At 39.8% G+C, this 13,442-nt stretch overlaps 2 protein-coding genes across 4 annotated transcripts in view; one reads left to right on the forward strand and one right to left on the reverse strand.

Moving 5' to 3' along the window:
* Window positions 1-938: 938 nt before the first annotated feature.
* Window positions 939-4,917, forward strand: nyx (nyctalopin; the record flags this gene model as incomplete). The annotated part of the gene is made up of 3 exons (XM_053329291.1): window positions 939-1,241; window positions 1,749-2,053; window positions 4,089-4,917. Coding segments are annotated over 3 exons (1,437 nt in total), but the record flags the coding sequence as incomplete, so codon positions are not given.
* A 5,987-nt stretch (window positions 4,918-10,904) lies between these two features.
* Window positions 10,905-13,442, reverse strand: part of caska (calcium/calmodulin-dependent serine protein kinase a) — a 129,876-nt gene continuing 127,338 nt past the window's right edge. For all 3 annotated transcript variants that reach the window (XM_053329276.1, XM_053329277.1, XM_053329278.1), the window contains one exon: window positions 10,905-12,711. In XM_053329276.1, coding sequence (XP_053185251.1) covers window positions 12,535-12,711 — 177 coding nt within the window. In that variant the 3' untranslated portion in view covers window positions 10,905-12,534. The remainder of the gene's footprint in view (window positions 12,712-13,442) is intronic.

Below are 13,442 nucleotides of genomic sequence, written 5' to 3' on the forward strand. Positions count from 1 at the left end.
TTTAAAGATGTTAACTGTGTTTGTTTAGTTTTGTCAAACTGCATATGAAACTGAGGGTGATTCCATCATAGCAGTGCTGTATGGCTGCATCCATCAATTATTTTCATTATGTATAGGTCTGACAATGATTGTGTCCAGTGTTTAAAATGACAGGAAATAGTGAAAATGCAAATCATTATTCCCCAAAATCAAAAACACAAAGATGATGAAATTACTATCATGGAAAACTAGTAAATATTCATATTAGAGATGTGAATACTTGCTAGATGATTTTTCTTAGAATTTCTGTTTTATGAAATGACTGAAATGATTAATCAGTTATCAAAATTGTTACCTCATTTCTGCTCTAGTGTGAGCTTGTAAAGTGGCAGCAAACTTTTCCCCTGGGGCTCCATAGAAGGTTGATCTGGCCATGAAACATACAGTTCAAGTTCCTGATAATGTTCAATAAACTTTAACTTGACTCCTATTACATCGACTTGCATTAGTAATAAGAAATCCAGCTTCCTTTTTTTAAAGATTTAAATGGAAATACATTATGTTTCCAGTCCTGAATCAGTTTCTGATCCACGAGCAGCCACCAAAGGATTTGCTAGCATGTTCCAAATATGAGAAACCCTGCTGTGTATTTGAATTTTAGTGCCAGTAAAGGGTAGTGCAAGTGGAGTAGCTCTGTTTTATTTTATTTTTTTTAATTGGTTGCTATCAAATCATCTAAAATAATCAAAAAATCAAAGATTAGATAAAAAGTCCAAAAGCTGAAAAAATGTCAAATATGTGTATAAGAACTAAGAACTGTTTTTTCATCTTTCCTCTTCCATGAATTATGTCACCACCCCTAAGAAACACTTACACATTGATTGTCCAGTAGGCCTCTCTCTAGTGGTTCTGACTGCGGTGTTGTTTTCATTTCTAGGCTTTAAAATTCGTGCCTTCCCTTTGTCATCTTTTCAGTCTCTGTGCTGTGCCTGCTGCCTGCGGCGGTGCTGGCACGTTGGGCGTGTGTTCGGGCCTGTCCGGCGTCCTGCTCCTGCACTCAGGAGAAGAGCTGCAGCGTGCTGTGCGACCGGACTGCCATGGCTGAGCTGCCCAAAGAGTTTCCCTGCGAGGCCTCTGCCATCAACCTGGACAAGAACAAACTCAAGTTCCTTCCAGAAAGGGCCTTTGGTACCCTGCCCTCCCTCAAGACTCTCTCCTTGGACCATAACAACATCTCCTTCATTACCCCTGGAGCCTTCAAGGTCTGCCTCACTCTGATGGCTTTTTAAGTTGAATTTTGATGCTGTTTAACTCTGCTGCTATTTTGTGATATTTGATATTACCCCAAAATAATGGAGGGAAATGGTACTGTGATGGCATTGTGCAAAATATATAACAATTATATCTGATAAATTCATAAGCTTTGTGTCTTCTAGAAACAACAGGTGACAGGTCACAGATCTTGCTGTGGACAGTTTTATTTGGGACCTATTTTTTTTAGTCATTTTAATCATTTTTCAAATTAAAGCAGCATCTGCTTGATTAGATAAGTACAGATGAGTAGATAAATGGATTATGTTCTTTGGGAATGAACTGTGACTGTAAAAAAGTCATAGATCCATACCTGGACTTATAAACCTTTTTTTTTTTTTTTTTTTAAAGAAAATGATGAAACAGTACTAATAAGTAGTCAAGTAGCTTTAGTTCTTCTTATGAAACTACATCTTCAGATCTGCATATTCAGCCTCAACTGAACCTCTGTTCTGCAGGGCCTCTCCAACTTGGTGGAGCTGAAAATGGCGCACAATGATTACATCAGCTACCTTCATACACGAGCCTTCACCGGGCTGAAGAAGCTGGTGCGCCTGGACTTGTCAGACTGTAGCCTCTTCAACATCCCAGACCGAATCTTCATCGAGCAAATCTCGCTGAAAGAGTTGCTCTGCTTCCAAAACAACTTCCGTAGGATCCCTGGAGCCTTCAGAGGCATGGAGAATCTGACTCACATCTACCTGGAGAAGAACAAGATAGAGGCGGTGGCCTACAACTCCCTGTTGGGCCTGGGAGGCCTCAGGTAAGTCACTGGCTGACCTAGATCATGTATCACCTCTCATAGCTACTAGCAGGAATGCATTTACTAATAGTCTGGCAATGTACAAGACTTACATTTGTAATTGGGGTTATTTTTGCAAGTTAGGATTATTAACAATATTACTGAGTGACTGGCTGTACTCATGGCAGTGTCCTTAGTGCTGCCTCTACTGGCAGGGAGGATACATTAACACAAGACTACTGTATGAAACACATTTTTTTCAACCACCAGTGGTTGCACTGAGCACAGTACTACAGAGGCGGGTGTAAGGAACAAGACCTGAAAACTGCCTCTTTAACCCTTTTAACCCTTACATACTGTTCATATTCTGACTCATAATGAGTCTCTATACCAATTCACACCCATAAATCCACCATCAGTCATTAACCCTTTATAGGACACTCATTGAAAGGAAGGAAGGAAGGAAGGGAAGGAAGGAGGGAGGAAGGAAAGGAAGGAAGGACAGAGGAAAGAAGGAAGGAAGGAAGATAGGGGCGAGGAAAGAAAGAGAGAAGGAGGGAGGGAGGAAGGGAAGAAAGAAGGAAGGAAGGAAGAAGTGGGGGGATGGAGGAAGGAGGGAGGAAGGACAGATGGAAGGAAGGAAAGGAAGGAAGGACAGAGGAAATAAGGAACGAGGGAGGGAGAAAGGAAAAGAGGAAGGGAAGAAAGAAGGCAGGGAGGAAGGAAAGGAAGGAAGGAAGGAAAGAAGGAAGGAAGGAAGGAAGGATATTTTGGGATATTTACAGAAGTTACCAAATATAATGATTTGCCCAATAAAGGGTTAATACATGGTTGGTTAATCTTATGGGGAAATGACATTCACTATCACTATGATATGGTCCAGGAGAACATTTGAACATTTTGAATACTGATTTTTGATTTATTTAATGTTTCAGGTATTTTTTAAAAATAAATAACTACAGGTCAAATTTCATACATTTGCATTATAAAATAAGGGATAAATAAAAAGGGATAAATTTGACTCTGGACATTATGTAAGGGTTAAATCACATCTGTGGTCATATTATGTACCTATTTAGCTATTTAATAAATACAAAAAATTCTTCTTCTTATATCAAAATCCAATCATATTTTCTTCCCATAAAACAAAATATGACATGTACTAGGTTTGATAATAATATCATACCAATAATATCAAGCATACACCCATCAGTCAATATTCAGCTTTTAGCGGCACAGAGCGAAGATTTATTTAATATCCCCTAAGACACAACCACTTTGGGGTTTTCCATCAGAGGTCTAGATGATTATTCCTGCATAGTGACAGCCTGTGGATCTTCAAATAAATAATATTTCTTGAATTTATTTAACTGCCAATGTTACTATTTAAAAGATAAGCCTTCAGATATTCTGCATGTTAAAACGTTATACTGTATGAATGAGGAAATGGTGTGCAGACAGTGGATAGGAATGTGGCTCATTTCCACGATTTAAGCTGTATTTCATGTTTGGGTTGAGCCATTCTGCTGTGATTGAGAGCAGTGGATGATATTGTGATAAGTATACTTGCACTAAGAAGGATTTTAAAATGCATGGGGTTGTTCAGACGGTCAGACTCATTTATCCTGCTGTATACAAAAGGATGAATGAGTCCTAGCCCTCTTTAGTTTCATTCATTGATCTGACCTTGGAGGAGCCACCAGAGTTCACAAGCAGGTCCTCTGACTACTTTTAAGAAGAGCTTAACTATAAAGTGCATCAAGGCAGATCTCTCTCCATAGCCTTCATGATAGCAGCATGTTTTAACCATCTATAGAGTCTCACCTCTGTCTACTAACAGCTAAAGGACAATGAACACATCAGGTCATGATTTTGCGTTATCATTATTATTATTATTATGCGTACATGTATTTTGGGTTTAAGGGCCACCGTACTCTGCTGGTTTTCCATCTCTTTGGTTAAAGATATACTGACAACAGAGAGCACTTTGTTTAACGTGATGTCTTCACAATAAGGCCTTCTTAGAGAAACTAAAGTCATTTTTTTCTTTTCTCAGGTACCTGAACCTTCAAGAGAACCGCATCAATGTGATCCATGACCAGGCTTTTCAGGACCTTGTGCGTCTGGAGAACTTCTACCTCAATGATAATCTGCTGACTGAGCTGCCGCGGCTTCCCTTCAAGGGTCTCAGCCGCCTTAAGATGCTTAACCTTGGGGGAAACCAATTGATTAACTCGTCCAAGACCTGGTTCAGTGACCTGGTGGAACTGGAGGTCCTGTACCTGGACAGGAACCAGCTGCTCTTCATCGAGGAAGGAACTTTTGAGAACCTGACCAGCCTGATCACGCTACACCTGAACAGCAACAACCTCACAACCCTTCCTTTTTCTGTTTTCCAGCCCATCTACTTCCTGGGCCGGCTTTACCTCTTCAGAAACCCCTGGGAGTGTGACTGCTCCCTGGAGTGGCTGAAAGAGTGGATGGAAAGCTACAAGCTGGTACGAGACATCCCCTGCGCCTCACCTTCCTCCGTGGCCGGGATAGATCTCAGTGAGGTGGTTTTTGCCAAGCTGAACGGCACATGCATGGATCCAGCAGAGTTGAACCTGACCACGGCCTCCTCAGAGATCGTCTCCACCACGGAGAATCGCTACAACAGTCTCATTTCAAAGCTGCTTCAACAGGAGCTCAGAGAGGAGATGGGGAACGGTACTGAGAGCCTTCGCAATGGGACTCTGCTGGACACCGAGGAAGGGCAGCTTTCTGGAGGGGTCAGAGGGCAACGGGCCCAGGCAAGCCAATCACTTCTCTGCCTCCTAGTAGCTTGGCTCATCTTTAGTTTGATTGGCCGGTCAGAAATGAATGTCTGTCTTTCTTGCACATGAGAACTGCAGATTTGCTTCCTGGCCCACAGGCTCAACAAGGAGAAGCTTTTCTAATTGCAGATGAGATAAAAGAGCTGAGGATCAGTCATGCTTACATGTGTAGTTTACTGGTGTGAATCTGCCAAACATGGGGATTTCCCCCCCCCCCCCCCCCGTTGAAATGCAAGCTTAATATTTGTCATTTTCACATGAGCTGTTTAAATATAATAATCTATCATATTTATAGGTTAACTATTTTTAAAAAAGAAATCAGAACTACTCATCTGATGCGTGTCTTTCATCCTGGTTCATGAACAGCTATGCCAGACTGTACAGTGGCAGGATTCATTCTCACAGTTTTAAGAGGTGGTTGTTTATTTCAAACAGTGGATTAATGTGGAGATGTGATGAATATGTATATGTAAACTTCCATCTTTTTGTTGCATAATACTCCATTTTAATTAATATTATGTAATATTCATAGCATTACATAGTTTATTACAAGTGGCGTTTTTTTGTATTTTCATTCACATGTATGTGTAAAGTTAAGGGAGATAAGAGCTCCTGTAGTTATCTCTCAAACAGATGTCCTCTCTGCTTGTTTTTATTCATTCAAATCTAAATGTAGATCCTGCAGCTTTTCCTATAAATGCATTAATCTTCTTATTGCATGCAGCTCAGTGTTGTCGCTGCTGTGTATGCTACAGTGTACTGGAAAGACTTTCTCATTGCTTCCGCCTCCTATGGATGGACTTTTTTCCCCTCCTTATGGACATGATCTCTATCTGTACAGGGGGCGTGGTGGGTGTGATGGCCATATGTCAGGTTGTGGATGGTGGAGATCATAGTGTGAAAGCATGGCAGTTCTCTTTGTGATAAGAAAAAGCTTTCAGGACCATACGCTGCACACAAATGAACTGTTATTTACTTTCAATATATCTTGTGTACTGCAAAGTTCAAATACAGTACACACTGATGAGCTGTGTGTAGCTGAAAAAGTCAAATAATGTTCCTGTTGTAACACACATCAGTGGTCTGACAGCCAGTGATCCAGTTCAGTGGTGTTATTAGACATTAAAATCTGTCACATGATTTATTTTTCTAAATAAAAAAAGCTGTTGAACTTTGATGTGCCTGCTCAGTGACTCCTTTCAGCCTCAGTCGAGGAGTGGACCCATTTCAGCGATGAACACCAGTTAATCTGCACGCTGGCCTGGTGACCTGTTAATGTGGGATTAGGGTGGGACTAAGACAACTGGGGTGGCTGGATGTTCATGGCATCTCATTCCTCTCTTTTACAGCCACTCTCATGCAGCGTTGAACACTGCAGGATAGTATGTTCAAAATTGTATCTGGGCCAAACTTTAAATGACAGTGTTGAGCCGCTGTAGTAATCTCACTATTTTATTTGCTCACTGGTGTAAATTTTACAGCCGCACAAAATAAAAAAATGTAGTAACACTTTATTCTATGTCCTGTGATGTGCTAATAATTTCCTAGAAAGTTTCCATGAAAAATAATATGATTTGATACTGATAGGGAAAATAGAGACAATGTCCTGAGACAGCAGTCAGAGTTTATAAAGTATTGACTTGTAAATTCCAAGGAAGTATTCATTTATTATTGGGAACATTCAAACAAATAGAGATCATTTGTTTAATGCTGTGCCTGTCCTGTTGACACATTCAGCATTTATGTATGTTCATTTCACCTGCTGTACACTGACTTACATAAAATGAATGTTGTTATTTTCCCTGTATTGTTTTTAGTGCCAAATTACACTGTGCTTTTGGGGTACCTTCTCAAGAATTTAGAGAGGAAAAATAATGTGTCTCATAATCAGTCATGTTAAATGGATATGCCACCTGTATGACCGGCTGATTTTGTATTATTTATGGCGCTTTTCCACTACACAGTTCCAGCACGACTCGACTGGGCTCGCCTCGACTCGGTTTTTTTGCGTTTCCACTAGGGATAGTACCTGGTACCTGCTACTTTTTTAGTACCTGCTCTGCTGAGGTTCCGAGCGAGCCGAGCCGATACTAATTGTGACGTCAACAGACTGCCGGCCGCTGATTGGTCAGAGAGTTACTGGAAGAGTCATGAGCCGTCCCACACAAGAATCAAACCCGCCATTTTTAAATACCAACAACAGCGTTACAGCCATACGGCTCAATTTTATTGCTTTGTGTGAGACAGAAAGCCACATACAGCAGCAAGTACACCACTGCCTCCATGTCCTCCATTGTTTATGTGTTTGTGTCGTGTATAAAACGAAGTCACGGCAGTTTCGCGGTGCGTTGCTATGACGACCCCGCCCACGTTGAGTACGTACTCAACTAGGTATTTTGTAATGGAAACGTTGTTCCTGGAACCGAGCCGAGGCGAGGCGAGTCGAGTCGTGCTGGAACCATAGACTGTATATAAGAAACTGTGTCGTGGAAAAGCGCCATTACGCTCTCATCTTGTGAATAAAATAAAAAGTATATAGCCCTGTTAGAAGGTCCAATACTTGATAGAAAACAAACTTATTCATGGAATTATGGATGGTTCTGTGCCTGGGTCCAATTTGAGGGGGGGAAATAGGCTACCCCAGTGACAACAAACCTGTACCAGAAGTAGGGGGTCCAATGGCCCACTGCCCCCACCCCCCACATTACCATCATCCCACATTGCATGCCCACAAATGTCTCTATTTTGCAACACTTATGTATGGATATATATGTTAGTTGACAATTCAGTGTGTGTTGTGGCAATATGCAGGAAGAGGAAAACAACTGTGTGACTCATTTAAAGCATTTTATTGATAAAAGCCAGCAGTATTAATATAGTGAAGTCATGTCAAACCAGAAGGAATGAAAAAGTAGTACTGTTCTATTACTATTATTGTTCTTTTTCATATTTTCTCAACCATGTAAAACATTGTGTGTCTTTGTTCTTTGGATAAATAAATTGTATTATACACTGCTCAAAAATATTATGGGAACACACAATCATCACAGTATAACACCCAGTCAGCTAAACTTCAGGGATATCAATCTGTCCATTTAGGGAGCAGGCCGTAGAAGGACACCAAGCCAGCAGCAGGACCAGTATCTGCTCTTTTGTATGAAGAGGAACAGGAGGAGCATTGCCGGAGCCCTACAAAATGACCTCCAGCAGGCTACTGGTGGGAATGTTACTGACCAAACAGACTCCATGAGGTTGGCATGAGGGCCCAACGTACTCTAGTGGAACCTGTACTCGCCGGAAAACACCAGAATTGGCAGATCTGACATTGGTGCCCCGTTCTCTTCACAGATGAGAGCAGGTGCACTGAGTGTATGTGACAGGATGCTGTGGTGAACGTTATTGCTGCCGGTAACATTTTTAACTTCATCAATCTTTGGTCCTTCAAACCAAAGATTGAAGGACTGCAATCAATGACTGCAACCATAGATTATTTTCAGTATTGATTAATTCAGTTATCATATTTGATTGGTCTATATGATTGTGGAAAATGTCCATCCTTTTTACTTATTGCTCATCATCCTCAAAGCAGAATAAAATGACCTCTGTACCTCCACATCAGCCCAGCACCTCCTGTTGAGGTCCATTTCATTCCAGATTTAAAATCCATATACGATAAAAAAGGCAAAAAACAAACACAGCTGTCCTGAGTCAACACTGCCTCTTTTTTCAGATGTTAATGCTGTGGGATTACGTAACAGTAAAACTCTGCGCTCAGGCTCTGGTTCTTTCTAATCACTCACTTGGATTGATTGAAATCACAAAATGCAACAGTGGATGGAGAGGTCAGCTGAGGGCACATCTACCTGAATGTTGTAAGCCTCAGGACTGTGTTCCCTGGCTGGACAGTGTGGGACTTCATTTCCTAATTCATTTAAAGGTCAGTTTAGGGCTGTGACTAGCAATTATCTTAATAATTGAATATCTTGATGGTTTTCTTCATTAATTGATGATTATGTCAGTGATAATGCCAAATGTTCAGTGAAGTCCGACTAATGACCCAAAATCCAGAAAACTGCTAATATTGACCTCAGCAGATGGGAACAAAGAATTTTAGCTCTCTGATGATGATTAATCGTCTTATTGTTTCAGCTTTTTTTTTTCTCAATTTTATGCTCCAAAACCATCTGTAGTGTTTCTATATTAATGTACATTATGATAAGTTAAACTCTTAGCTCTTCAGTTATATGATGATCTGCTGACCCTACGTGTTTGTTTGTTGTAGGCCGTTGCGTTGTAATGTTTTGTCTCTTTTTTTTTGGCGGGACGTTTGTGTGTTGTTGGCGATTCGTTTAATGACCCTGTTAGTCCTGAATAATCCATGCGCATGTTTCCACTCTGTGTGCCCAGCCTGCTTTCACAATGTCCCTCCAAGCCCTCGCTGCCTGTCTGACCCCTCTGTCTCACTCTCTGTGTGTGTGTGTGTGTGTGTGTGTGTGTGTGATTCCTTACCAACTACCTTTTGGGGTATCAAGAAAAACAGCTCATTTTAAAGTGGACTATATCACCATGGTAACCAATGCTCCATGGCTATTATAGGTAATAAAGAGCAAAGAACATTATTCTTGTGGATCAGTGGAATTAATTTGCTTTAGAGCTGAGATGATTAGTCAATTAATCAATTAGTTGATTGACAGACAATGAATGATCAAGTATTTAGATAATGCAGTATCTTTTTAAGCAAAAACTTTTCAACTTTTCAAATGTCAGTTTGCTTTTTGTCCTTTGTGATAAAAACCTAAATATCTTCAGGTGTTTGTCTTCACGTTGACTCAAGATAAAACAAGCTATTTGAATGTCAACTTGTGTTCTGACATTTTTACACACTAAACAATCACTCAAGTAAATAAATCATTGAAAATATGAAATATAATATACATAAACAGTACCAGAATAATGAATGATGACTGAAGTATTGAACTGCATTGTGCACTCTGATTTTAGACAGTGCACATATAGATTTACACTCTTATTCCCTCCCTGCAGCTCTGGATAGCATGAGGCAACTTTATGAGTATTACATCTTTTTACACTCAAGAAGATAATTGTTAAATATCCTAAGTACCTTTTATTATTGCATCTTTTATTAGGAACAAACAATATTTGTAATGTATTAACATTATTAACATTACAATGCATCATATTTTATAAACCAATCTTTTGTAATGTTTTGTATGTAAAATCTTACTTCAAAAGTAACATATGTAGCATAACATAAAAACACTAAAGTAAAGATTGTACTCAAGTACAGGACTCGAGTTAGAGCTGAAACTATTAGTCGATTCATTAATGAACTGATAGACAGAACATTTAGCAGCATGGATTATAAAGTGTTTGGGTTGCAAAAGGTTCAGCAAATGTGACTAATTAGCTGCCTTTCTGCAACTTCTATCATAGTAAAGTGAATATCTGAATGATCTGATGCATTATGTGGGATTGCCAGACCTTGCTACAAGTAGTCATTAAGCCTCACTTTGCAGCACTAGAGAGACGTTGCTGGTCGTGCACTATGCCTGCCCTGGAACAACTGATCAAATTGTACTTTTCAGTTGGCTTTAACAGTAAGGAAATACTTATGTACACCTGTATATGGCTCTAATACGCTGTCATACTGGACTAATCAAACACTTGATATAAAATGGGCTTTGGGGAATTTCAGAGGGCATTGATGACATAGCTTGACATTTTCAAGACTAAACACTGAATTTGAAAAAATAATCAACAGACTAATTGGTAATAAAAATTATTATTATAATACTGACTGCAGCCCAAATTTAGCTCCATCCCACCACGGCTGCTTTCATAACAGTTTGTTCATCATGAGACAGGAAAGCACCAAAATGCCACTGTGGAAACACGACCTGCATCATACTGTAGAGCCAGTTAATAAGCAGCTGAATTCATAACGGTTCCTGCTCAGTCTGGACTTTAGCTTGTTCATATCATGTGAAATGTGAAGTAGAAAAAAAAGAAGAAGAAAAAAGCCACTCCAAAGTTAATTTTTCCAACACATAAAAGGAAATATATTTAAAAAACTGTTCATACTGAAGAACTGTTATCATTGCAGAGTCATTTACACAAGGGCAGTTGTATGTCAGTCGGTCATATTCATATACACGGTTATTCAGATGCACACACTGCCTCCTCTCCCCTAGCAAAGTAGTCAACCTTGCAGAATGAATGGTGTGCACATCTTTTGCAGACAGTTTACACAGTTGCAGGATAAAAATCAGCGTTTTATCTCTCGTCAATTTTAAACTTGATTGGAACACCATTAGTTTTGGACATCACATTTCTGAAATGGCAAAACAAGGAAAAAATATGACATTTTTCTGTGTACAGTATGACAAATCAAAAAGAGAAAAAAATCAAGACTTTTATTTGATTCTTTTTTTTCCTTTTTTTTTTTACAAACACATCTCACTACATGGTTGATCTTTTATAAATCTGTGGTTTAGAAATGTCACCTGAAATGCAAGGGATGTGCATAGGTGTCAAGTCAACATCTGGCTCCGTCGCTGTTTTTTTTTTTGTTTGTTTTCTTTTTTCTTGGCCCCTCTTGCTTCCCTTGGCTGAGTTCTTCCAAACAGCTGGAATGTTTTTTTTCTCCTTTTTTTTTTAAAAACACGTTTTTGTTTGATTCTTTTCTTTCTCGGAGGTTTTACAGAGGGACACGAGGAACACTGACTGACTGACAGCATGGAAGCTTGCAAAATGTCCACATGCATGATTTACCTCATTCAAATCTCTATAACACTTATGGATTTATTTAGAAGAGACAGTACCTGGTAGGTAGAAAGGTGCGTGTGTGTGTGTGCGTGGCGATACTGTTACTGTACCGGGTTTGACAACAGAACAGTCGTGACATGATGTAAACCAGAGTTACGGCTTTTAAAAGAACAGGGGTGAATAAATAATGAGGACTGCTGACATGATCTATAGATGGGAGGACAGCAGTGTGTTTGTGTGCTTTTACTTCAGCCTGCTGTCAGACAGAATACCCCACTGACTGTGTCTGCTTAGAGATGGTTCAGTACAACACCCAACAGGACTACAATGCGATGGAGGGATGGTGGTGGCGGAGACGTGGGAGGCTAGCAGTGCACCAACATGGGAGGACGGGACACAGTACTGTCTCTTTAAAACAAACATCTACAAAAATGTTGCCTCCTAGCTAGTACAGACATGACAATATTCATTTTTACTCTGTTTTTATACAACACTATGACTAGGTTGTCTGTAAGGGCAAGAGTCCGATTGGCCGCTGCAGGTGTTTGTGCAGTGTTCAAGAGGATTTCAGTTGAATGCTGTGGTCGCTTTCACAGTACGCTGAGGGTGTTTTCGATCAAGTGCAGTGTAGAGAGAGGTTTCCCATTGGTTTTCTTTTTGTTAATTGTTTTTTGTTTCTTTATTATTTCGAAGAGGGAATGATGGGAGTTTGGCTGACATGTCGTTGCTGGGAAGGGAGAAGTAAGAGCAGAGAGAGAGAGAGAGAGACAGAGAGAGAGAGAGAGACAGAGAGAGAGAGAGAGGGAGAGAGAGAGAGAGACAGAGAGACAGAGAGAGAGAGAGTGTAATGGAGGCGAAGGAGAAAAGAGGGAAGTAGGAGGTGTAGTTCAGGGCTGCAGGTCAGTAGACCCAGGACACAGGGACCCACTGGCTGGTGGTGCACACCAGATCAATGGCCTCCTCCAGGTGCCTGATGGTCTCGTCGATCTCATTGTTGATGATGGTCTGGTCGAAGTAGTGGGCGTAGGTCTTCTGCAGGATCTCTGACTCCTTCTGCAGCCGCTGGAGAGACTCGTCCTGCAGGAGGAGGAGGAGGAGAAACAAAGGGTGTTAGAGATGGAGGGATGAAAGCACATACAGGACTGGAAGAGGAACTTTTAAGGCCCCTACACACTGTACACACACTGTGATAAGGTTTCCTAAATGTTCATAGAGAAATAATAATAGTAATGATAATAATAAAAGTAATCTATATTGGTATATGTGTATATATGTCCAATATGCCTAATATATTTTTTTATTTGATAAAAAAAATGATATGAGCTATTTGATCTTTTTTTAAATTCAAGTTTAATATACATCCATATGCTTTAAATTGTTTTATAATTATAGTTTGTTTTTATTTTACTCATGTTTAAACTGTAAAACATCATGCCATTGTTAAATTAAAATTAGCATTTTTATATCTATTCTAAAATTAAGTAAGTAAATAGTAAATCTTGAAAAATGGTGATGATCATTTCCAAGAGTCCAAAACTCAAAGCTATTCAGTTCAGGTTACTTTAGTCTGTGACAAAGACAATTTGAGAAGCTGGAAGTAGCAAAAATGTGGTATTTCTGCTTTTAAAAAGTCTAAAATGATTATTCAATGTTCATATTCATGTCATAAAAACAAAGGTGTGTCAGTCCTGTGGTCAAGGATTCTTATTTTGTTCTCCATTCATGCTTTTGCTATATTGTATAGTGGCAGCAGATTTTGATCAGTATGACATGCAATGCGTCTTCTCACAGTGTGTAAGGACCTTTAC

Source organism: Scomber japonicus, chromosome 11, assembly GCF_027409825.1.
Source record: "Scomber japonicus isolate fScoJap1 chromosome 11, fScoJap1.pri, whole genome shotgun sequence".
Lineage (NCBI taxonomy): Eukaryota > Metazoa > Chordata > Actinopteri > Scombriformes > Scombridae > Scomber > Scomber japonicus.